The following is a 25,753-nucleotide window of genomic DNA, read 5'->3' as shown; positions in this document are numbered from 1 at the left end:
GCTCTCTTAGTGTCCGAATGTATAGCTCTCTTCCTCTTTATCTCGTTATAACTTTCATCTCTCTCATGCAACAAAATGTGCCTAGTAAACGTGACGCATCCTTGAAAATTCACTTTCAATTCTTGACCAATTATCGATTATAGAATCGGCGCCTAAGAAATTTCACTTGAATAATATTAAAAACATACACACTATTAATCAAGAAATAATGATATATTACTGTAACATATACAATTATTAACAATTTCACCCACTCGTACTTCCATAAAATGCAAATATTTATTCAGTATGTAAGCACATTAACATAATATATTTACTCAGTTTAAAGCAGTGGCTCCCAAACTTTTTTGGCCCACGGACTCCTTTTCATTGCCAAAATTTGCCCACGGACCCTGGATAAAAATCTACTGACGTACAGTATATGTATGCTTCAAACTAAGTCGCCAACTATTGTTTCAATAAATGTTCTTTTTTGCCGAAATTGAAAAATAGTCCTTAAAACATGTTTCGAAACGCCTATTTTTCAATTTCTGTCCGTTCGGTTCTTACGCCAGATTATACAACATAGTGGAACCTTTTATAATGAGCACGTCTCATAACGAGATATTCGCATAACGAGCAAAAAAGTGAAAAAGTTGCTCCCTTAACGAGCAACATTTCGCACAACGAGTTATGGAATATGGTTAAGTCCCCTTTTCATGACATTAACTTAAAAGCCGGGTCTTTTCCACCAGTCAAAGCAAAAAATATGTAGCATAACCTGTGTTTCGCTTAACGAGTAAGATTCCGGAACAAATTATGCTCGTTATGAGAGGTTCCACTGAATTACCATATATTTATGTATTTATTTTTAAATAAAAAACAGATTTTTTGAGTCTACTTAGTAGTATTTAAATAAAACACATAGAAATTAATATTGTGACAATTGTTTCGCCTAGTTATGGCATTTTCAAACGAATGTGTTTTTTATAATAATATACAACTAAGTAAACTCAATAAATCTGTTATTGTGTTAAAAATTAGTGCATAAATTAAAACGGACTTCTACAAATTAAACGCCAAATCAATAAACAAATGTTTTACCATTCAATAAGTTTGTTTCAAAATTAGCTTATAATTTATCAATTGTTATTTATTGTAGCTTCCAAATTAATCAAAATGGGTGACAATTTTTTAAAATTTATATTGAACCTTACCCCCTGACGTTGTTCAAGGAACCCCCAAATTAATTTAAATTTTCCATGGACCCCTGAATGATCCCGGAATCTTTTGGGAACCACTGGTCTAAAGTATTGTTAGTTTAGTTATTTATTTGTTTACTAATTCGCATATTACCGTCAATGTTTTTTTAAATGATTACTGGCATATCGAATACAATACGCCGAATTAAGATTGTAAATATAAGCCAGAAAAAATATATTATAAAATATTATATATAGACAGGAAACGATATTTTTTAAATTGAAGATTTATGCACAATATATCCTCAATGATATTTTTAAATATTTATATCTCTATGTTATTTCTTAATACAAATTTACATATTATTTTTCAAAAATCATATTTGAATTTTTATTATTTCTAGTAATATTATTATTATAACATTTTGAGTGTGTCCAAATACTTGTTCACAAAACTGGAAAATTAACTGGTCAAATTATAAGTTAAAACAATAAAATGAAACGGATATTTTCTAGCGTTACTCATGTATGTCATTATAATCCAGGATTCGGAGCTCAAGTACAAATGAAACAGTTTCTTCTCATCTCACCAATAGATGTCTCTAGTGAAATCCTAGTGTTCCAAGCACAATATTTCAACAATTGGTTCATATGTATAGAACTTCCAAGAATTTGAGTAGTGTTGTTTTCAATCATGGGTAGAATTGGTGAATGTGAACGTGTATAAAGTGATCATTCTAACCAGCCTATGACGGTCGTAAGCGTCATAGGCTGTAATTAATCAAATCATTATTTTTTTACAAACATTAATTACTATCATACGCAAAAAAGTAATTTGTGACGCAACCTACATTAAAATTTCATTCAAACCCTTATCCGCACCCCAATGGTGCATAGGGCACTGCATCATACAAACGCAGTGTTATCTTGATCGTTAACACATGAAGGAAAGGTGATCAGCCCTCCACTTCAGGTACCAGTCCAGGGTAATATGGAATAAATATTAGAGTGAAAAAAACACTTTTATTTATTTGACCCCCCTGGGAATCGAACCCGGGACCTCCAGAACGGTAGTCGAGCGTACTGACCATTACACTACGGAGGCGGACAAAAAACTTCAAGCATTAAAATAAAATACAATAATTATCTGTTGGTATTCGGCATCAAATGGTTTTACTGACCAATAAAATGACACATAACACTTCGAGGCCATCTCACATCTCGTATTTGGCGGATAGAACGAGAATGGCATTAAACAAAAATATTCAACAATAGAACGGAATGTAAAAACGTGTTATCGTGGAAACCATCTAACGGCCGTGACCTCGTGCTATTACGCTGTACTGCCGTGCTAAGCGCCGAAGGGGTATCTACATCTAGTGGCTTGTGCTTGAAATTCCGTCTTCTGTTGAGTTTTCTACGGTTTTATCATCATTAAGTTAGGAAAGGAGAAGTTTCCATGAATGGGCCACAACTGACTATCCTGCCCAATCCTCACGGCATACCAAGATAGAATAAAAATCTTAACTTATGTATTACTTGGTTAAACGGTAAAGCCTCGTAAATACAGTAAAGCCTCGATATGAAGGACCTTTATTTAACGAACTTCGGATATAGTGGACAAAAAATCCTTTTACATTATCATAAGCAAGAAAACTCAAGGGATCTTGACATTTTTCTCTTATAAAGAGGTCTCTTTTATATTCATTATTTTACAAAATATTAATATATAAATATGTTCGTGCATATCGTAGTCGTACAGGAGAAACTGACCAACTACCAAAACCTAAAATGTTCAGGAGGGCTATTAAAGTCACTTTTGTTTGGCAAGAAAATAAACGTCAATGCAATTAGTCATTTTTAACAAGTCAATATATTAAACTTCCACGTTTAAAATCCTTTGGGATTTTTGTCCGGGCAATATTAAGCTAGTAAGATGTCAAATAGTCAATGATCACGTTTTTGTAATAAATGCACTTGGTCACTTTCTCCTGTATGACTACGATATGTTCGATAGCGCTTTCCAGAAACCACATATCCAATCGAATCCGAATTTTAAATATATAACTCTCTCCTTATCGTTCATCGTTAACATTATGTAATACGACAAAATAACACAACACAACTTGAAAACCGGTTTCGGAATAATCATTCCACCATCAGGTCAAATGTCTACTAAAGTTTTTGATGTTTCGGATATAGTTTGAAAGATAAACTTAAATTATGTAAAATAGGTTTTGGATAAAATTATGTTTGTTCTGGCTGTAAGCGAGTTTCTGAATGTTTAAGACCCGGTATATTTCGTTGTAAAAAAAGTTCGATGTTGATTTATATCTTAATACATAAAAATGTTGGTATGCATCGAACAAATGCTTGTTCGATGTCCAATTTACTATTTTTTTGGATATTTTTAGATGTGAGATTTTGAATACACATATGTTTGTCTTGTCTGTAAGCGTTTTTCAGTAAAATTCGGACTCGTAGGTGGCGCATCTAAGAACGTCAGTTACCCCGTCCGCGCTTAGTGTGGCAGTATACCTCGTACCAAGGAAGTGCTTAGCATTCTCAGTGCCATTAGCTATGTTCATCAAATTCCCATTCATCAGCACGAAAACTTTTATTGCCAACCTCCCACACTGTACTGTGCCATTACTACAATGGAATTATCCACGCAGAGCTGAAGCCTGGAGGTTTTATCGGAGGACTTTTAATTGAAGTCACTTCGGATATTGATTAAATAATGAATAATCTGATTTTTTATCATTCATATTTTTTTACCAACGCCAATATTTGGGAAAATCATTTCGAGTGCATAAGTTGGTAAAATTTAATTGTTTGGTGATTTTATATCAAAAACTAAAAAGATTCATAGTATGGCTACATATCATCTAAAAGAACTGTGTATTCCAAACGAATCGGTTGATAGACGTCTCACGTCTCTTCGATCGGCTACAACAACTGCAATGGGCATAGTGATCTTACCAGAAGCGCCCCTAAGGTAGTATTTTACGAAAATGGCGCTACATAATTTATCTAAATTTATTATATTATTATTATGTAACAAGACACTTTAAACACGTACACGCACTCACACACACACACACACACACACACACACACACACACACACACACACACACTGACGCACGCACGCACACATATATATGTATAAATATATATATATATATATATATATATATATATATATATATATATATATATATATATATATATATATATATATATATATATATATATATATATATATATATATATATATATATATATATATATATATATATATATATATATATATATATATATATATATATATATATATAAATAACGGGTCAAATTAAAATGTAAGCTTATGATGTCATAGGGTGGTTTCAATGATCATTTTATACAGCTGAGCTGAATGAGAATTAAAAATCATGTTTCCACGTGTCTCCTAGTATTTGAAATAATTCGTCAAGAATCTTGCATGCATTTTAATAAGTGTCTGTGTTAAATAAACGGCTTACTCGATTTCTCGAGAACTCACATATGAAAGATCGTGTCAATTATAGGATATGAGTATCAATAAAAAAATATGTAGGATACGTGATACAAAATTTCAGAAATGAGGCTGTCTGTCTTAGTTAGAACGGTGAATGTAACAGTGTATAAAGTGATCACTTAACTTAAACCCTTACTTCTATATGCTTCTTCATCTTTGTTGAGATCTCAATATGAGCATAACTCTAAGTGGAGAATCCCAGATTTGCGAACAAGGATTCGGACACACTCAGATGATTCTGAGTAATAAATTACTTTCACTTTTGGCTGGATAATATTTAGTTCACATGAAAGTAATACATTACATATCTGTAATTAAAATTATTATCTGATTACATGGAACATGAAATTTGATAGGAGTAATCAAGACATATCCATCAAATAGTGGTGTGTGTTTCTTACATTTCCGACGTATTAATAACTGGTGAGATGACTCGATCTTACGAAACGTAACGCTAATACCGTAACTACGGCGTTGTCATTAAAAGCTAACGATTCCTAAGGTAGCAAACGTGAGATTTTTAGTTATAAAAACGCACTAGAAACTTTTACAATGGCGTCTTCTAGTTCTCAGTCCTTTGCTATAAGACCAAAACAAAATGTAGTTAAAATGTAACTTTGTTTTAAAACCACCATAAATATTTTATTAAACTTAGTCAAACTGTCTACCGGTTTCGAAGCTAACCGGTAGACATTATGATCAAGTTTAATAAAATATTTATAGTGGTTTTAAAACAAAGTTACATTTTAATTATAAAATGGAAAATCACAAAGTTAGTGCTTCAAATATAATTTATATCCAAAACATAATGATCCCAGTACAGTCATTAGAATTACTTTTTTAAATGTATTTAAATTAATTTAATATAGTTACATTTTTTGTACAATTTAATACAATTTCTATACATTTCTACTTAATACAATCTTATAATTTTCGTTGTGCTAGGCCTCTCCAAAAAAGAGACTGAGCTCTGAGCTCTTGTGCTTAGAGAGGGACTTCATTATCTTCAAACTCTCATACGCTTATGGTGCATAGGACACTGCATCATATAAATACAGTGTCATCTTGATTGTTTGATTGATGAAGAAAGGGGATAAGATACCAGTGCAGGGTAATATTGAATAAATATGATAGATGCAGTGCTCTATGCACCATTGGGTATGGATAATGGTTAGAAGAACAGAAGAGGAAGAAGTATAATAATCCCTAAACGTACATAGAACAATAAGATCCAAAACACAGAAACACATCAAACAAAACATTGGTCAAAGATCTTAGATTATTATGCAATAAAGTTGTACAACTTGTTTGCACTACCCATAAATTAATTTTAAAAAGGAAGGAATGCAAAGCTGAGATAAGCATTATCGATAAAATTAAGAAAAGTGTGTTGAGATGGTTTGGACATGTAGAACGAATGAGTGAGGAAAGAACGGTAAAACAAATTTATGAGGCGAATGTTAGCGGGAAAAGAAGCAGAAGAAGACCGAGAAAAACATGGCACGATCAGGTATGCCAAATACTTGAAAGTGGTCAGGTTAGGAGTCGTAACAATCGGCGGGTATGTATGAGGAGATGCATGAACGTGGAAGAGGCGAAGAATGTTTGCAAGGACAGAGTGGTGTGGCGCTCTATTCTCTCTGCCTACCCCTGCGGAGAAGCGGCGTGATGGTTAGTTAGTTAGTTAGTTATAAACAATTTTTTAATGTATTTTTATAAATAAATATAGTAAGAGGTGTCCTCAGCATGGGAAAACTCAGAGATCGCACATTATTGTAATTTATTATTATGTGTATGATAAAAAAAAGAATAAAAAAAAATCATATTTAGGCTCCCATTATCATTCATCGTCCACTTTATGTAATAGGTTCTTAAACACTTTAATGATCTTAGAATCTGAATTCAGATCGATACAAATCCAGTAAAAACCCATTTATTTTAATGAGATTCCGACATTCATTGTTAATTCTATTGAAAATTGGGTATGTGTTCCAAGAACGAACACATTTCTTCTCTCTCCCATTCTTCTACTCTCCATTCTGCTTCCACACAATTGGAGAAAGTTCAAATTCGTGATGCGTATTGTATGGGACCCCATAGACGGGCCACACACCCCAGGGATTTATACACTTCTAAAACATGGAAAATACTTTTATCGGGTCGATTATTCACCGTTCAACCAATGCGAAACGTTTTGGGTTTAGCTTGGCCATTAAATCGAATTTGAATTGAATCGTGTGCCGTCAGCTAATACATTGCTCACTCCTTTCAACAACGCCATACATCAAAAACCTTGATTTTTCAGGAGGAGTTTAAAAATATTTAAAAAATGTATTAAAAATAAATATCAAGCCACTTATTGAACTTTTTACTGTGCAACACATCTTTTTAGGTAAAACCTGAATGTTTTTTCTCCATTTGAAAAATATTCAATTTATTTAAAAAAAAATATTGAACAAAACATTTTCTTTAAAATGAAAAAACAACACTCTCTGCCCTGTAGCGGCTAAATATTAAGTTTAAAATGTGCCGATTTTGCTGGGATATAGTACATTACATCACAACTGAAAATTGACGATTTTTGATATATGACGTTCTTGAAAGGAGTGATCGACATCAAACTGTTTGATTTGTTTATTATTAAGTTTTATTAAGTTTTAATTTGTACCAGAAGATGAAAACATCTGTCGATTTCGAAACTAGTCGTAAATAAAATTAAAACTCATTAAAGTGGTATATTCAAGTGTTTAATTTCAATCAAATAATAATATATACTCATACTGTTTCGATAAATGGTACCTTTTTGTACTTCTAACTATAAGAGCAAGTCTAATCTTTGATCTACATAAAGACATTTCAAGGCAGAGACCGCTTCAATTTAAAATAAGAGCCTGGCATTCAAATAAGTATGCAAGGCGTCATAATACGACTACAGGCTCGGTGCACCGATATCGAGTGATGAAGCATTGATACCCAATATTTGCATATCGGATAGTGAGGAGATAATGTACGTCTCGCAGCCCGATGAATGGTCCGCGCCGTCAGCCTACGGAGACACGTCACTGTGGGCTTATTGTCGCCGCCCACCAGTCGGGGAACAATGGCTCAGGGTCCGCCTAGACGTGACAGATATGTGTTATTGCTGACAGTACTACTTAATTCTCTACCCAGCTTGGTACTGGTGGTAAATAATAATTGCTAGATGTAAGTACCTACAGAGGAGAGTAAAGAAATTATTGGGTCTTGTACTATGGTTTGTATGGTATATCGCAGCACACTCCATATCAAAATACATAACTTTTCACACCCTGGAAATGTATTGCTCTGATAATTTGAAAAAAAAGGCTTTGTTAAAACCCAGGTAAGGTCTTGAAAAGCCATTCCGAAATTTGATTGCGAGAAGGATTTTCGCCAGGATAAAATTATTTTATTATAATTCTTCACACAAATAACCAGAAAACACCTCCAGCTTAACAAAATACAATCCATCAAAAACACACATAAAACATTCATAAACGCACAAGAACCGAATGCAGAAACACATAAAAATACCATTTTTTGTCAAAAAAACTTTTGAGTATTTTTAAAAAGCTCTATTATCTACTGACATTATCCATAAAATCTTAAAAAATTGAAATATTTACATAACAGATATTAATAATAAGGTAACAGAAACGGTTAGACATGAAACAGATCTAGTCATTCGGTCATGTCATCCATGATCGATTGACAAATTACTCACAAATATTTTGTTATACAAGTATCATAAATGTGCACTGGAAAATACAGTCAGGCGAAATTACTGTAACTATAAAATTGCTAATTTGTAGATGTGAATATTTGGGAATGGAATTTTACTTGTGAATGGCATTTTGACAAACTTTATGTTGTTATACAAAAAGGCTACTCTTAATTTCAAAGTTTTTTTAGTTTTTCTGCAGTAACTCAATTAAAAAAAAAAACAAAAATGAATATTTGAAAGTGGATTCGGAGGCAAAAGATTATCTAATGTTTATCAAATTTCGTATGTGTAGTAAAAGCATTATTTGGCACTTTTTCCTTTCTGTGCCTGACAAAAATCGGATAATTTTCTCCCATACAACCACGGAGCACCTACTTACCATACATACTGAAAAAACTCAAGAAAAAACTTAGAATAAATATTTCAAAGTCGATCTGGAGGCAAAAGATGATATCCAATGTTTATAAAATTTTAAATATGTGGTAAACCATTGTTTTGTGTACTTTCATTTTTGTGCCAGATAGAAATTTTAAAAAAAATCTCCATCAACTTTGGCTCACCTTACTGCAATAACAAAAAAAAATCAATTTCGATCCGGAAACAAAACATGAAATCCAATTTTTATAAAATTTTGTATGCAGTGTAATAACATCGTTTGGCACTTTTTTCTTTCTATTCCGAATAGAAGTCAAATTGAAAACAAATTCCATGCGATTGTGGCCAGCCTAGTAAGCGTATTAAATAGTAGGAATCTAGATCGCCTTAATTTCTTCATCATTCTCGAAGAACGGGAGATGTGCAGTATGCAAGCAGCTCACATGTAACTGCGTACGCGTCTCGTCCTGCTAATAATGGGAATACTTCCTCATTCCAGGCTGCAGCACAAAGAGCGACGCGATGTGTGGGTTGACAGAGAGGAATTAGCATTGTCTGTGTCCATACCTCAGGCGAATACACTTCTTATGATAAATTGCCTTGAACCGAGAATCTAGGCTCTTTGCAAATACACGCGGAATGGGAGTGCCAACCCATTCAGACCCCTCATATATATGTATATATAACTAACTAACCATCAAGCCGCTTCACCGCAGGGGTAGGCAGAGAGAATATGATGCCAAGCATTCTGTCTTTGCAAACAGTCTTTGGCTCATCCATACTAATGCTTTTCCTCATATTATTTAATAAATTAACTAACTTACTAACCATCACGCCGCTTCCCCGCAGGGGTAGGCAGAGAGATTCGAACGCCACACAACTCTGTCTTTGCAAACATTCTTCGCCTCTTCCACGTTCATGCATCTCCTCATACATACTGCCAATTGTTATAACTCCTAACCTGACCACTTTCAAGTATCGATCAAACATCGTTTTGCCACACATTCGTCTGAGGGATCTCATTTGTGCATATTATTTATTGATTTAGCATTTTAACTTTGTGGAATGACATGTTGATAATATTATTAAAATTAATTTAAAAAAAAACAATATTTCCTCAAATTTACACGCCGATTTTTCTGACTGCTGATCTGACCGCTTTCAAGTATTTGAAGTATTTAAACATGCCATGTTTTCCTCGTCTACTTTTGCCCCTATTTTCAACCATATTTCCTTCAAAAATTTGTTTTACCGTTCTTTCCTCACTCGTTCTTTCCACATGTCCGAACCATCTCAACACACCTTTCTTAGTTTTATCGATAATACTTAATAATTATGTGTATGATGAAAAAAATTATAAAATCATCCTACCCTACACATACACACACTCACGCCCTCAAATGAATTCATACACACCTACTTCTCTTTTCTCTCTTTATATACAACAGTATTCATACTATATATTTGGAATTATTTAATTGGCTGTTATCATTGTCAATCTAACTATTTTTACTTTTTTTGTACAAGCTGTGTAAATCCCAAACAAACAAAAAACTAAATTAAATTGAATAAAATGTGAAATTTCGTAATCAACGTTATTTTCTTTGTATACTTATTTATTTTCAATGTTCTAATATTTACTTTTTTTTATTTCAGTGTTCGTATCGTGGTGTGGTGCTTTAAACGATCATGCAGAGGAAAAGTGTTGTGTTTGTGAAAATAATCAGTTATATGTGATTTAAAAATGCTTAACATCGTACCAGTAAGTAAATTTTTATTTTCAGATTGTATTTAATTAAAAGATAATTCCATCCTTTTTCTATGAGCCTGAGCAGTTCATTATTAGAAATACATAGGTATCAAATTGTGGTAGAGCGGGTTCGAACCGAGAAACTCTGACTCAAGAGTCCGCGACACTAACCACGGCACCACAACCCGGTACTTTTGTTATGTATGTTTTGCATTGTTTATAGTATTTGTTTATATATTGTCCGCCTCCGTAGTGTAATGGTCAGCTCGCTTGGCTACCGTTCTGGAGGTCCCGGGTTGGATTCCCAAGTGGGGTAAAATAAATACAAGTGATTTTTTCACTGTAATATTTATTCAATACTACCCTGGACTGGTACCTGAAGCGGAGGGCTGATCACCTTTCCTCCATGTGTAACCGATCAAGATAATACTGCGTTTATATGACGCAGTGCCCTATGCACCATTGGGGTGCGGATAAGGATTTTATTATTATTATTGTTGTATTTAAGACAAATGTAGAACTGGGTGTAAAATGATAGTAAATCGGAGGATTTTTGAAAAAAGTATGTTTTTGTATATTTAGGAAGTTTGTTTTCTGGGCACGAAAAGATTGACAAAGATAAAAAAGATAAGTGAATGCTGTAAACATAGTGAATGGTGCACTGAAATCAATTATAGAAAATAAAAACCAATCAGGGAAAGCTAAACTGGTACCAACAAACTCTAATAAATGGAAAATAGAGCACGTAATTTGCACAAGAAGGATGAAAGTAGACTAAAAGCAGTCAAAATGCGACCTCTCAGATGAAAACGATGTATGATAGATGTTGGAATGATAAAATAAGGAAATAATGCAAGGCTGAGATAATCATTATATAATACATTAAATAAAGAGATCTGCATTGAGATAGATGGTTTGGACATGTGGAACAAATGAGTAACAAAAGAACAGTTAAACAAATTTATGTAGTGAATGTAGTCAAAGAAATACGAGCAGAGGAAAACCAAAGAAAACTTGGTATTGTCAAGTATGTAAAATACTTGAATGTGTCCAAGTAAGGAGTCGGAATGATCGGTGGGTACGTATGAAGAGATGCATAAATGTGGAAGAGGCGAATATTGTTTCAAAGACAGAGTGGTGTAGCTTTCTATTCTCTCTGCCTACCTCTGTAGTTAGTAAGTTAGATTAATATGACTATTGACTGGCGCCCCGGTGCAGTTCAATACATACCCTATTGCAGAAATATTTATTTAAAATATTATTATATAAAATAGCTTTACATATTTATGACGATTAAAAAAAGAAATCGTATTAATATCGCTATGCATATATATTTTTTTCCAATTCGAAAGTAAACTAACCATCTATGCAAATTTAAAAAAATGTAAACAAGTTAGTTATATATATAAGCCAATTTCGAAAGTTTAATTTGCCAAAAAATCTGATATCAACCGGAAGAGTAAAATCTTAATTGCCTGTAAATAATTAAATAACCTGAAGTAATCAAATCACTTTTTGGATTAGGGAGGGAAAAGCATCAAAACGTAGTAACTAAAAAAAATATGTACCGTGTTATAACATGTAAGGCCATACTCTCAATCAAGGATTTATTCAGCGTTTGGCAATGCTAGGAGCCGCACGTCATTTCACGCCCGATTTTTTTTGGAATATATTTTTTTGTTGTTGCTATTTTTAAAATATACAAAAATATATTTTTAACATTTTTTAAACTCCGTACTTTTCAATGACTTTTCTTTTCAAAACCATATATTTATTTCGAAGAAAAACTTATTTTTTCAATGCAAAAACGGTATTAATAATATTTTTTTAATATAAATTCAACAAAATTTCAAAGTCTAATATTTATATATTTTAAAACGTACGCAGTGATCGCATACTGAATCATCCAGATAGCGAATTACCCCTTAAGGGAAAGATTAAATGTTTGATAGAAAAAATTAATATAATATTTCAGAAATTTTGTTAATTTATATTCATTTTCCAAATCTCTCTTTATCCCATCATTGTCGAATGTCTCTTCTTATACATAGATTTTTCTTATGCATAGTTGTGAAGAACTGTAATTGGTACTCATGTTTTTTTTGTATTCTGATTTATCATATATTGTAACTGTTGTTTTTCCTTCCAATAAAATACAAATAAAAAAATAAAAATGAAAAATAATAATTATAATATATCTTGCAGAGACAGATAACGGAAAGATCCTCTGATCTATAAGAAGGAAAAAGAAGAAGATTTTATTGCCCAGTACTAGTTAAAATTACAACGATATTTTTTGCAATATTCTTTTACATTAAGGAAAACATAGTTACTACGTTTTTACGTGTAACTGTCAAGTCAAATCGGCAGAGACACTTAAATAGATACATTTTTAGTGGCTATTGGAACCGGTTCTACTGAGCTATATCCTGTTTATGAAGAATCTTAATCCTATTCTACTTTTTACGCAAGCTGTATATGGACTTCATACATACATTTTTGGAAAAAATACATTGTTACCGGATCGCGGATTAATAAAATGCATGTCGATCAATTGTCGTTAGATTCAACTATAAAAATAAAACACCACCTTACTGAGTTTATTGATGGTAAACACGACCACTTTCGAGAAATACAGATGTTCTCATCAACATATGAAAATACAAAGCGACAACACCTATATAATATATTTAAAACAAAAATCTTACAACAATTTGACAATATATATACAATATATTTCAAACACCTATACAACTAAAGTAACAACAATATAATGTTACTTTATTTTAAAAACACTATAAATATTTTATTATAACATTTGTATAATGTCTAACTGTTTCGAAGCTAACCGCTTCTTTATCAAGACTGATTAATACTAATAACTGATTAATACTTTTTTAGTATTAATCTGTCTTGATAAAGAAGCGGTAAGCTTCGAAACTGGTAGACATTATAATAATATATATTTATAGTGATTTTAAAACAATGTTACATTTTAATTATAATATGGAAAATCACAAGGCTTTAAATATAAATTATACCTACACAACATACTTCAAACAAAATATGTACGTACATATTTATTTTGAAAGAGCCAAAATCACTCGCAAACGAGAGAAGTCTAAAAAGCACCTTTATTTTTCTAAACTAGATGTGTTTACATGAATAAACTCAAAAAAGAGTAAAAATATATATTCATATAAATATAAATATATTAGATAATATTAAGAAAGAAGATAGTTAGGCATGTGAATCGAATGTGTGAAGAAAGGACGGTAAAAAAAAATCATAAGGCAAATTTGGTTGGTTGCAGAAGCAAAGGAAGACCGAGCAAAACTTGGTCAAGTATTTCTAATACTTGAAAGTGATCGCGCTGGGAGTCGACCACACGTGTCATTTGCCTCATAAATTTGTTGTATATGTACTATCTCAACTCGCATTTTCTAATTTTAATATTAATTAATATATGAAAAAAATATCCTTGGAATATAAGACAATCGGTTAAAGTTGTTCACCAAAGGGTTGAGAGCGGCACAAATCTAACCTCGCAAAAGTCACCAGACCGGACCCGTATAGTCCGTTCCGAGTAATTGAAGTATCGAGCCAGTAGTGAAGACAAAGGACGAGACGGTTGACATCTGCCTCCGCCGGGACGTGCTATGTGCCCATTCAGGCAGCGACCGGCAACCTTCCTATCGACTCATATATCGCTCACTACTTTCAAGAATGTCATAAACAAAAATCGTCAATTTTCAGTTGTGCATGTTTTCGGAATGCCGAGAAAATGTACTTTATCCCAGCAAAAGTGGCATATTTTCAACTTAATATTTACAGGGCAGAAAGTGTTGTTTTTGCATTTTGAAGAAAATGTATTCTTTCATTATTTTTTAAATATTCTAAATATTTTTCAAATGGAGAAAAAACCTTCAGGTTTTACCTAAAAACATCTGTTGCATAGTAAAAACTTCAAAAAGTGGCTTGATATTTATTTTTAATACATTGTAATATATTTTCAAACTTTAAAACGTTCTCCTGAGAAATCAAGTTTTTTTATTTGTGACGTTCTTGAAAGGAGTGAGCGATATGTGTCGCGTGTGCAGCGGGCCTAGTAACGTATTGTCCCGACCTTTCGTACGGCCGCGCCGCGCTAATTTGCGAGGCAATCGTCCCTGCAGCGCAACACGACTTGTACATTTGTCAGAATTATAGAATAAAGGATGGTCTACACTCTGATTTCTCGAACATATTTTTTATTTATGATTTTGTCTTCAGAGAAAGTGGGATGGGCACAACAATTTCTCAAATTGATCTTCAGTGAGAGAGAATTAACATTTTTCCAATTCGTTTCTTGAAGAAATCAAATAACTACTTATCTTAGACAAGTATAAACAAAACTCAGCCATGTAGACTGATGATGGTATGGTTATTTCGAAACCAGTAGTCATGAAGTAGTGTTTTCAAGTGGTATTACACAATGTAAACTATGAGTGATAGAGAGAGTGTTATATTACCGTACCAAAATGTTAACAATACTCTAAATATACAAAATATAGAACAAACACATTTTTTGTTGAATGTTTTTCGTAGATACTTTGTGGCATATTTTATAAACTTTATAAAATAAAACAATTTTGTTTTAACCACTTTTTATTGGTACACTTTTTCCAACCGGTCTCAACAAGAACCTTGTCATCATCAGTACGAGTATTTCAATGTTTTAAAATTAGTACATAAATCCTGATAATGACAAGGTTCTTGTTGAAATCGGTTGGAAAAAGTGTACCAATAAAAAGTGGTTAAAACAAAGTTGTTTTATTTTTAATGTTTCGAACACATTTTATTTATTTGATCATATGTAAAATACAGATAATTGAAAATTACAATAATGTCCCCGTACAAAATTTTCCGTACAAAGTTTAAAGTGCCGTGGGCACATTTAACATTATTTGTTTATAAAAGTATATGAAAGAAAATTGTTTATGACATACAATCAAATACGACACTGCCGAATAATGCGATCTATTTCAGATATATCCATTTCCATTATCCATTTATGTATGAATCTTTTTTTTAGGGCTTAATGGATTATCAAAGCAGGTTAAATTCAACTTTGTGCATAATAAACAAAGTTCTTTTTTACTATTATTTATTCAGGCACTGGATTATTTATCCCATGAAAAAAATATGAAAATATTATGGGTCTATCAACTTGAGATGAAACGTCTATTGTTTTTATACGAAACTTGGATTTCTCAACAAAATCTCCTCACAAATTTCTAAACCGATGGCGCCACTTTCAGCCATACTTACCAAATATGTCACGTAATGGCTATCAAGGAATCCAACAACATTGCACCTAACATCTTTCAAAAATTAATTCACCTTGGATGTTCAATAAAGGGCAAAATGGAGAAAGTGCAGTCAAATATAATTATCTAAAAAAGTAGTTATCCATTTATGAATATCTCTTTAGTGCTTGCATATATTTTAATTGACTTTATGTTTTTTAATGAGATTTAATGGAAGCAGGCTGTACAACTTTATTGCAGAATAATCAAAGCGATTTCGACCTGAAGAGGTATGTGTTAGGTTTCCTTTGATGTGTGTATTTGGATTTTTTAGTTTTGCCATGTAATAGTTTTGGTTATTTTGTTAAAATCTTTTTTGTAACTGTATTATTTGTGTTCCAGTCTTGTTAACCTTAATCCCATGTCCCAAAATGAGAAATAGAAATTACTCATCGGGAGTATTATATATGACTTATGTATGTAATATGTTTTGAAAAATAAATAAATATTAAACTCAATATACTCGTGTTGCTTTGACAAAAACAAAGAAACGACATTTGAAATTAATAAATCTCATAACTGACGTTTCTTCGCCAGGTTGATTTTTTTCTGTCGCTTTTTTAAATTCAACAAAAAGAAATGCATTTCTTTACATATAAAACTTGCTAGTTTGGTATGAAAAGCAAATTTTTCTCTTTATTACGATGTACAAATAACCAAAATACAATTAAGTCATACCTACTGTATTCTAAGTAAAACTGCATTAGGAAAACCGCGTGGGCATAAAGTAATTCTCAGCTAAAATGTGCAAAATAATATATGGCGATGAGTATAATAAATTTCACGTAACATCGCACTACGTCATAGATTATACAACATAATGGAAGTGGTGTTTACTAGGTGATATAGCGTTAAGTCGTGTAATACCCGTACAAATGGATATCCTTGTGTTAATCCAAGATAAGTGGTTATTCGATTTTCTCAAGAAATGGAGTAAAAAAATGTTTAATGCTCTCACATTGAGAATCAATTTTAGAAATTGTCTTGTCCATCCCTCAACAAATTTGAGATATCAGAATGTAACACAATTCTATTCTGTTATACAATGTATGATAAAGTACCCGATCGAAGTTTATTTTACTGATCGCCCTATATTATTTCGTGCATTTTATTTGAGAATCAATTATTGCCTCCGTGATTATCTCAATGCAGTTTTTTTTTATAACAGAAACATAATGTATTATGATTTTATTGTATTACACTGATGTTTGCACCGTGATCTAGAAAAAAAAACGTTTACTTATAACAATGTATACGTAGATATGTTTTTCAACTCGTTTTTATAAGGTTCTTTTTGATAAAATACAACAATGGATCTATTGTACCGATTAGATTATTCGATTATTTGATCAATGGATTCCGTCAGATTTCATTCAAACGCCAATCAGAGCTTTTCTGTATTGAATGAACACTTCATAGCTACTGGTGCTGTGCACTGAGCTTGTATTAAAATGTTGTACGCAACGTGATATTTTTTAAAAAATTATGACTATTCAAAAAATGTAAAAGAAAAATATATTGCTATCATAAGTATAACATATGGATGTTTGATATAAAATCGAGCCGTTGTGTTTAAAACCCTAATTTTACATACATAATCATCCGTACTCAATATTCCAAGCCATTAAAAAATCTTTTTTGGTCCACTGTCATATTTTTTATGTGTATCGTTTTTGTTTATGTAAAACGGGGTGATGGTTAATTTATAATTAGTTACCACCTACTTCTTCATTTAAATAGAAATTTATATATTTTAATTCAACGCGTAATTTATTATATTGTTTATAAATTGAAATAAATCATTTCATTAATTGATTCCGCAGACACTTTGTGACAATATCACCCCTTTTTTATTAAAGATGTACTTGGTTTTTACAATTATCTATTATGACACGTGTTTTAATGTTCTCACTGATAAAAACAAAAAATAAAATAAAAAATGCAAATAAATAAATCGAAATTAGAAATAACTCCTTCCCCCTCTACATCCTTTAACGTCCCAAGGATACAGCTCCAAAATTTAGACGTGTCATTCGTGTAACACATGTCACAATAGATTTGAAGAAAAAACGGTATTTACCAAGTAAAATTTACGTTAAAATATAAATTAACCAATTATTTAATCGAAATATTAAGTAGGACGTTCCGAATACGTGAAAAAAAGGCTGTTATAATTATCGTTCTCTGGATTATGATCGTTAAGTTTTATTTTATCGATATTTTATGAGAGCCGTGGGCTAAACCAGTAGCACTTTGCACTTACTATCGTAATTCAAATCCATTTGCCAGCCATGACCATGGTTTTTTTTTTAATACAAGTTTATATATATGCAAAAAAAGTTATACAATACAATAGGATTTTTGAAAAGTGATTTATATGATCATATAATAATTGGTACAAAATGGAAATGAAAATACTGGTAGTATCCCAACAACAAAACGGTAGTATTTTGAGCAAATTATGCCGTTTAAATTATCCAAAATTATTGTTACTGTCTGCCGATACTATGGATAAAGTAAATGTAATATAAATTTTAAAATTTGGAATTAGTTCTTCAATGTTTTTTCCCCCGACAATTTTAATACAAAAAAAAACACCGTTGTTATTTTTTACTTTCCTTTTAAACAATTCGAGACCTTGATATAATATATTATCTGAATATTATTTTACACATTAAAAAAAATCTTTTAAAATACCTTAATTATTACATTTTGTTGGAGGCCATTATTTTATTTCCGATGAAAAGTCTGGTGTATGATTAAAATTAAGATTCAAAAAAAGATTTCTTTTCTTCTTCTTTTGTGTAGGCCTCGTGACCTGTTTTAAAAGGGATTAGCCTCCTACAATGTCGATTCCCAGGTGTCGAGGCATCTCTTTGATGGTCTGCTCGGGAGTCGTATACCTTGAGGTTGGCCGTACAGTCCAATGTGGGAGAGTCTGGATGGATACAGATTTCCATTACTCATTTTTTTGATTGAATAAAAAGGATGATTAATTTTGCGCTACCCTGAATCTGTTTGTATACTCAGCTGTCTAGTTCACAAATCGCTCACTCCTTTCAACAACGTCATATTTCAAAAATCGACAATTTTTAGTTATGCATGTTTTTCGGAATGTCCAGAAAATGTACTATATTCCAGCATAAGTTTCATATTTATAACATATTTACCCGCTACAGGGCAAAAAGCGTTGTTTTTGCATTTTGAAGAAAAGGTATTGTTTAATATTTTTTTAAATGTACTTAATATTTTTCAAATGGAGATAAAACCTTCAGGTTTTACCTAAAAAGATCTGTTGCACAATAAAAAGTTGAATAAGTGGTTGATATTTATTTTTAATACATTTTATTATATTCTTATACTTTTAAAACGATCTCCTGAAAAATCATGTTTTTTTTTTTTATATATATGACGTTGTAAAAGGAAGGAGCGAAACGTCAAATATGATCAACATTTGCAAAAAGTATAACATCTTCCGATAGGATTATTAATTTTGTGCCATCCTGTATTTACCGCATAATGAGAATGACTTCATCTGACCATTATATTTCTTACTGATTTCATAACGTTATTTTTTGATATCTCATCAAAGATGAAGAAGAATATGGAAGTCTGGGCATTTACGGGGCTTACGACCGTCATAGGCTGGTTTAAGTGATCACTTTACACACGTGTAACATTCACCAATTCTACCCATTATTGACAACCACACTACTCAAATTCTTGGAAGTTCTATATATATGAACCAATTTAGAAACCTTGTTCATGAATCACTAGAACTTCACTAGAGACATCTATTGGTGAGATGTAAAGAAGCTTTTTATCAAGCACATATATAGAACTTCCAAGAATTTGAGTAGTGTGGTTGTCAATAATGGGTAGAATTGGTGAATGTTACACGTGTTTAAAGTGATCACTTAAACCAGCCTATGACGGTCGTAAGCCCCGTAAATGCCCAGACTTCCATATTCTTCTTCATCTTTGATGAGATATCAAAAAATAATATGAAAATAACTCCTGTAATTGGAGATAATCCAGATTTTGTGAACAAGTATTTGGACACACTCAAAATGTTGTAGATTTCATAACGTTTTGAACTGATTGCAATTTAGGAACATTTTAAATCCTGGAGAAGAATGGCTGTTTTTTTATTATTCAAGTTAAAAAATATATTTTCGTCCTTTGAATGGAATAAATCCTTAACATTTATTATGAATGTCTCCAGCTGTCGTCAGTAATAAACCAAGACAATGAGAGTTCCACACACAATTGAAAAGCGGCCGCCATTGAATTTGGTCCAAATAAAACATTAAAAAATGGGACAATGAAGGAATAAACATTATTATGCGTCCTAAAACGCCCCTGTATATGAAATTATATTCAATTTGATAAGTAAAGAATACCGAATGGAACTTGGTCATAGAATTTATAATAAAAAAATATTAATTAAAACAAATAAATAAATAATTTTCAGTTCACGCATTCGTTGAAGCCTGGGCGTAACAGACATTAATAGTAAGGTAGAGGAAGGACAATTGAGATGGTATGGGCATATAGGACGCAGAGAATCCCAACATATAGTTAACAAGGCAATCGAAATAGATCTTCCTCGAAAGTTATCTAGAGTAAGACCAAGGAATTCATGGGTGAAGCAGAAAGATAACATGATTCGAAGGCATGGCCTAGGTGACGTTATCCAGGACAGAAGGACATATAACCTGAGGACGAAGAGAGCTGACCCCAGCAGTATACAAAGACAACAGGCTGGGATGTAGCTAGGTAGAAGAAATAAATAAATAATTTAAAAAAAAAATATTTCAAAAAACTTACTTAAGGATATATAGTGTATATTAAAAGCATCCATAACTTTGTGGTATGGTAAACCGTTGTTCACTTTGTCTCCTTTCTAACTAACTAAATAACTAACTAACCATCACACCGCTTCCCCGCAGGGGTAGGCAGAGAAAATAGAACGCCACACCACTCTGTCTTTGCAAACATTCTTCGGCTCTTCCACGTTCATGCATCTCCTCATACATACCCGCCGATTGTTACGACTCCTAACATGACCACTTTCAAGTATTTGACATACCTGATCGTGCCATGTTTTTCTCAGTCTTCCTCTGCTCTTTTTTCCACTTACATTCGCCTCATAAATTTGTTTTACCGTTCTTTCCTCACTCGTTCGTTCTACATGTCCAAACCATCTCAACACACCTCATCTCCTTTCTACCTTTCAAAATTTTATTTGTTTAAAAATGTCAAATCGTAACAATTTTATTTCAATAACCTGACATTGAAAGCATTTACTTTGTGGATCATATTGATCAAGTATTTTGAGAAATAAAAAGACTTTGTTTTTTTATTCATAAATTACACCCTGAAGAGGGCAACAGGTTGTTGCTGAAACTAGTTGGTTGATAATAAAAATGTGAGTGGATCAAAAAAACAAAGTTATTTATTTCTCAAAATAATAAAGTTAAATTGCTAACTGTGTCAAGCTATTTAGTTTTGAAGTTTTGTTTCTCTGTTATGTGTTTTAAATCATTTTGAAAAAAAAAACGCCACGTTGCCATGTGCATTTCAGTCGACACTAAACTTTCTGCAATTGAAAGAAAAAACCTTCTTCCTTCACATTCTCGTTTCCGCGTTTTATGCTGCATTTCGGCAGTTAACATTCCAGGAAGTAGGCAGCTTAAGCTGCTGTTTCCACTTCCGTTTCCATCCTTCCATAACGGAACTAAGAACATCCGGTAAAGCTGTTAGGACTATAATGGAGACTTATTCAAGGGGCTTAGGGGATGTATAATCTCCACTGAAGGATTTGAATAGAAGAATTTCAATAGGGAGAAATCCTTCAAATGATTGCATTTATACGAGCGCCATATTCCTGGGCTATTTTTTTTTCAATATCTGTTTTCAATATGAAATTGTAAGTTATACATTCAAGAGGACATATGTTGATTTCTTTTTTAAGATAATAAAAAAAAATGCATCAAATTAGTTTATACTTAATTGAAACCATCAATCATAAACTTTTTTTGACATCTCAGCATACATGACGAAGAATATGGAGGTTTGGGCATTGACATCTCAACATGGATGAAGAACAATATGGAAGTCTGGGCATTTACACACGACTCATAAGCTTGGTTAAGTGATCACTCGACACACGTGTAACATTTACCAATTCTACCTATGGTTCACAACCACACTACTCGATTTTTTTAAACTTGTAGATATATTGATCAAACTCGTCACACAGTATGCGCTAGTTAAAAATAGCCATGTAGTAATAGCAAAAATAAATCCTAATTGGAGATAATCTAGTATTAAGTCACACTCAAAGTGTTGTAAATAATAAAGTTAGTATTTATGCTATGATAAGTTTTATGAATGAGTGCAATATAGATGTTCAATAATGGGCAGAATGGTGAACGTAGCACAAGTGTATAAAGTGATCGCTTACGACAGCCAAATACCAGGTCGTAACCATACCCTGGAATGCTCAGACTTCCATATACTCGTACATGTTTCCTATCAAGATGAGGCACTTAAAAAAATGACATCTCATCCGTCGGGTGAATAATTCAGTGTTTGGTATAAATAATAATAATAATAAAACCCTTATCCGAACCCCAATGGTGCATAGGGCACTGCGTCATATAAACGCAGTGTTATCTTGATCGTTTACACATGAAGGAAAGGTGAGCAGCCCTCCGCTTCAGGTACCAGTCCAGGGTAATATTGAATAAATATGACAGTGAAAAAATTACTAATATTTATTTTACCCCCCTTGGGAATCGAGCCCGGGACCTCCAGAACGGTAGCCTAGCGTGCTGACCATTACACTACGGAGGCGGACAAAAATAAAGTGTTTGATATTATAAATAATATTATTATTTTAAACATATGCATGTGCTTACATGCATTCGATAATGAAGATGACTGCATCGAAATACATATCACAAAAGATTTTAAGAAATAGTGGTATTTACCGAGTATTTTTAAAAAGTTGTGAATGAAAAATCTAGGTTAATGAAAGGGTTAAGATTCCGCTAACAGGTTTGTTTCCTGAGTAGACTTCCGCATGTTTTAATTGTCTGTGAAATAATTACAACGAAACCAGTTTGGGTTTAAAAACCACCAAGGTTTTTAGGTTTCCGTGTCACCAATAGTACATTTTTTTACTTTAGATGAACCTTATTTTATTTTTAAAAAATACAAAAGTCACATACAAAAGTCAATAAAAAACATACGTATGTCACATATCTAATATTCGCGGTGAGTAATGTCCATTTCTCATTTTGGAATAAAGGTTAACTAAGTTAAGACTGATATACAAATTGAACAAAACTAACACTGGACAAAATATAAAACAATAAAAATATAAGGTGAGAGCATGTTTGAAGGAAAAATAGAGAAAATATAACTAATCCCTTATACAAATATCTTTCCATAAAGTATTTTTTCAGTTCATTCAGTTCACAAACTGACTGCCGAATTAATAAACGAAGTTTTTTATGCTACCCAACTTAAATGAATTTATATGAGATTAAATTCATAATAAATTATTGAGATAATGATTGTAAGATTGAAATTAATCAGATAGACACTTGGTCTAAAAGGAATTAGACACTAAATCAATCTGCCGACAATTATTTATTAAGTCGACTAGTTAAGGGAAATTTATGGAGCTGAGCGAGAACAGTACGCAAATGTCGGGAGATTGTTTAGTAGGCGTATTTGGTATAGAGTGTTTAAAAAAAAAAGAGAAATATTTGTGTTTTTATTATTCACACAAATATATCGATTTCATACTATTTCTGTGAGCTTAAGCGGCTCATTATTAGTAATAGGTATCAAATTGTGGTAGAGTGGGCTCGAACCGAGGAACTCTGACTTAAGAGTCCGCGACACAAACCACGGGACCACAACCCGACACTTTTTAAAAAATAAAAAATCTTTATAAAATAAAACAACATTGTTTTTAATCACTTTTTAATTGGTACATTTTTCTCCAACCGGTTTCGACAAGAATTATGTCATCACCAGGGTACAACATGTACATGTTAAACCCTTATGATGTCAAGGTTCTTGTCGAAACAAGAACCTTGTCATGTCTTGTGTGTTGGAGAAAAAATGTACCAATAAAAAAGTGGTTAAAAACAAAGTTGTTTTATTGTATAAAGTGTAAAATGTGCCACAAAGTATCAGCGAAAAGCATTCAGAAACTTAAAAGCTACTCGTATTTAATTAGATAATTCAAAAATTTATTATTCACAAATCTGGATCTCTTAGGAGTTTTTTTCTTCATTTTGACATCTGAACATAGATGAAGAAGAATATGGAAGTCTGGAAGTCTATGTGTATGTGTTTGTGTGTACACACGCAATCATGAAGCCTCTTTAGTAAAATACATTAATTATAAAATAAATTAATCATAATTATTCGCAACATTTGTAATGTCTCCAAACACTTGTTCACAAATTCTAGAGTTAAACTTTAAAGACTTTTTTACTCGGGGTTGCATACCCATATTTTTATATACTTGTGCAAGCTATCGAGAATTTATACAGTTATGAGTCCTTTGAAGATAAAGAAGTTTTTCACATACCGTTTGGTTCAAATATATATTGTTACGTCGTACCTAAATAATTGTAAACAAAAATGCCCCGTAAATGCCCAGACTTCCATATTCTTCTTCATCTTTGATGAAATGTCAAAAAATAATATGAAAATAACTCCTGTAATTGGAGATAATCCAGATTTTGTGAACAAGTATTTGGACACACTCAAAATGTTGTAAATTGTAAACAATATTTTTTTATTTTCTAAAATAACTTCTTATAGGAAAAAACTCAGATTTATGAACAAGTGTTTGGACATACTTTAAATTTGTGGTAATTTGAAAATGTTTAAAAAATAATAATTAATTATTTTTTTAGAGCACTCTGTATTTGTAAGTAGCAAAAACGTTGATAGGTTATGCGCAATGCATGATATAAGATTATTGGCTCCATATATTCCACAAGATCTCGATACTGACTGAATAGCAAATTAGTCGCTGTGATTATCTACAATTATTTTTGGTTTAATATTTTTTTATCTCATTCTCATTATTCACCCCTAATTGCAAAATGCGTAAAAAATACAATTAATAAAATTTCGTATGTTAAGTAAGCCATACTGTAAGTATTTTAATCATTCCTTACTTTATATTTTTAACTAGACTATAAACTATAACTAAATCGACGAACGGTTGGACATATCTTTTCAAAGACATTTAAATTCGTTGATATTTTGACATAACCTGTTTTTTTTTTAAATAGAGAAATATTTATTATTTACACAAATATTTATATTTAATTCTATTTCTATATATATATATATATATATATATATATATATATATATATATATATATATATATATATATATAAGAAATATATATATATATATATATATATATGTATATATATATATATATATATATATATATATATATATATATATATATATATATATATATATATGTATATATGTATATATATATATATATATATATATATATATATATATATATATATATATATATATATATATATATATATATATATATATATATATTTATATATATATATCTTTATATATATATAAGAAATAGTGGTATATAACAAGTAAAACTTAAATGAAAAATAAATAGATATTACCTCAAAGTGACTGTCAAATAAATTAATGAAATTCTTTTTTATGTATTTATGTTAAAGTTTGGTTTTAGAGATTCGATATTCGATA

At 31.6% G+C, this 25,753-nt stretch overlaps 1 protein-coding gene across 7 annotated transcripts in view; it reads left to right on the top strand.

Moving 5' to 3' along the window:
• Positions 1-25,753, top strand: part of ASPP (Ankyrin-repeat, SH3-domain, and Proline-rich-region containing Protein) — a 431,995-nt gene that overhangs the window by 37,010 nt on the left and 369,232 nt on the right. For all 7 annotated transcript variants that reach the window (XM_088272413.1, XM_088272412.1, XM_088272416.1 and 4 more), the window contains exon 2: positions 10,514-10,619. In XM_088272413.1, the coding sequence (XP_088128539.1) occupies positions 10,602-10,619 (18 nt within the window). In that variant the 5' untranslated portion in view covers positions 10,514-10,601. The remainder of the gene's footprint in view (positions 1-10,513; positions 10,620-25,753) is intronic.

This window comes from Brachycentrus maculatus, unplaced genomic scaffold, assembly GCF_059751285.1.
Source record: "Brachycentrus maculatus isolate JH-2025_06_01 unplaced genomic scaffold, ASM5975128v1 h1tg000496l, whole genome shotgun sequence".
NCBI classification, from domain to species: domain Eukaryota; kingdom Metazoa; phylum Arthropoda; class Insecta; order Trichoptera; family Brachycentridae; genus Brachycentrus; species Brachycentrus maculatus.
Note: the sequence above shows the minus strand (reverse complement) of the source record. Positions and strands in the feature narration are given on the sequence as shown.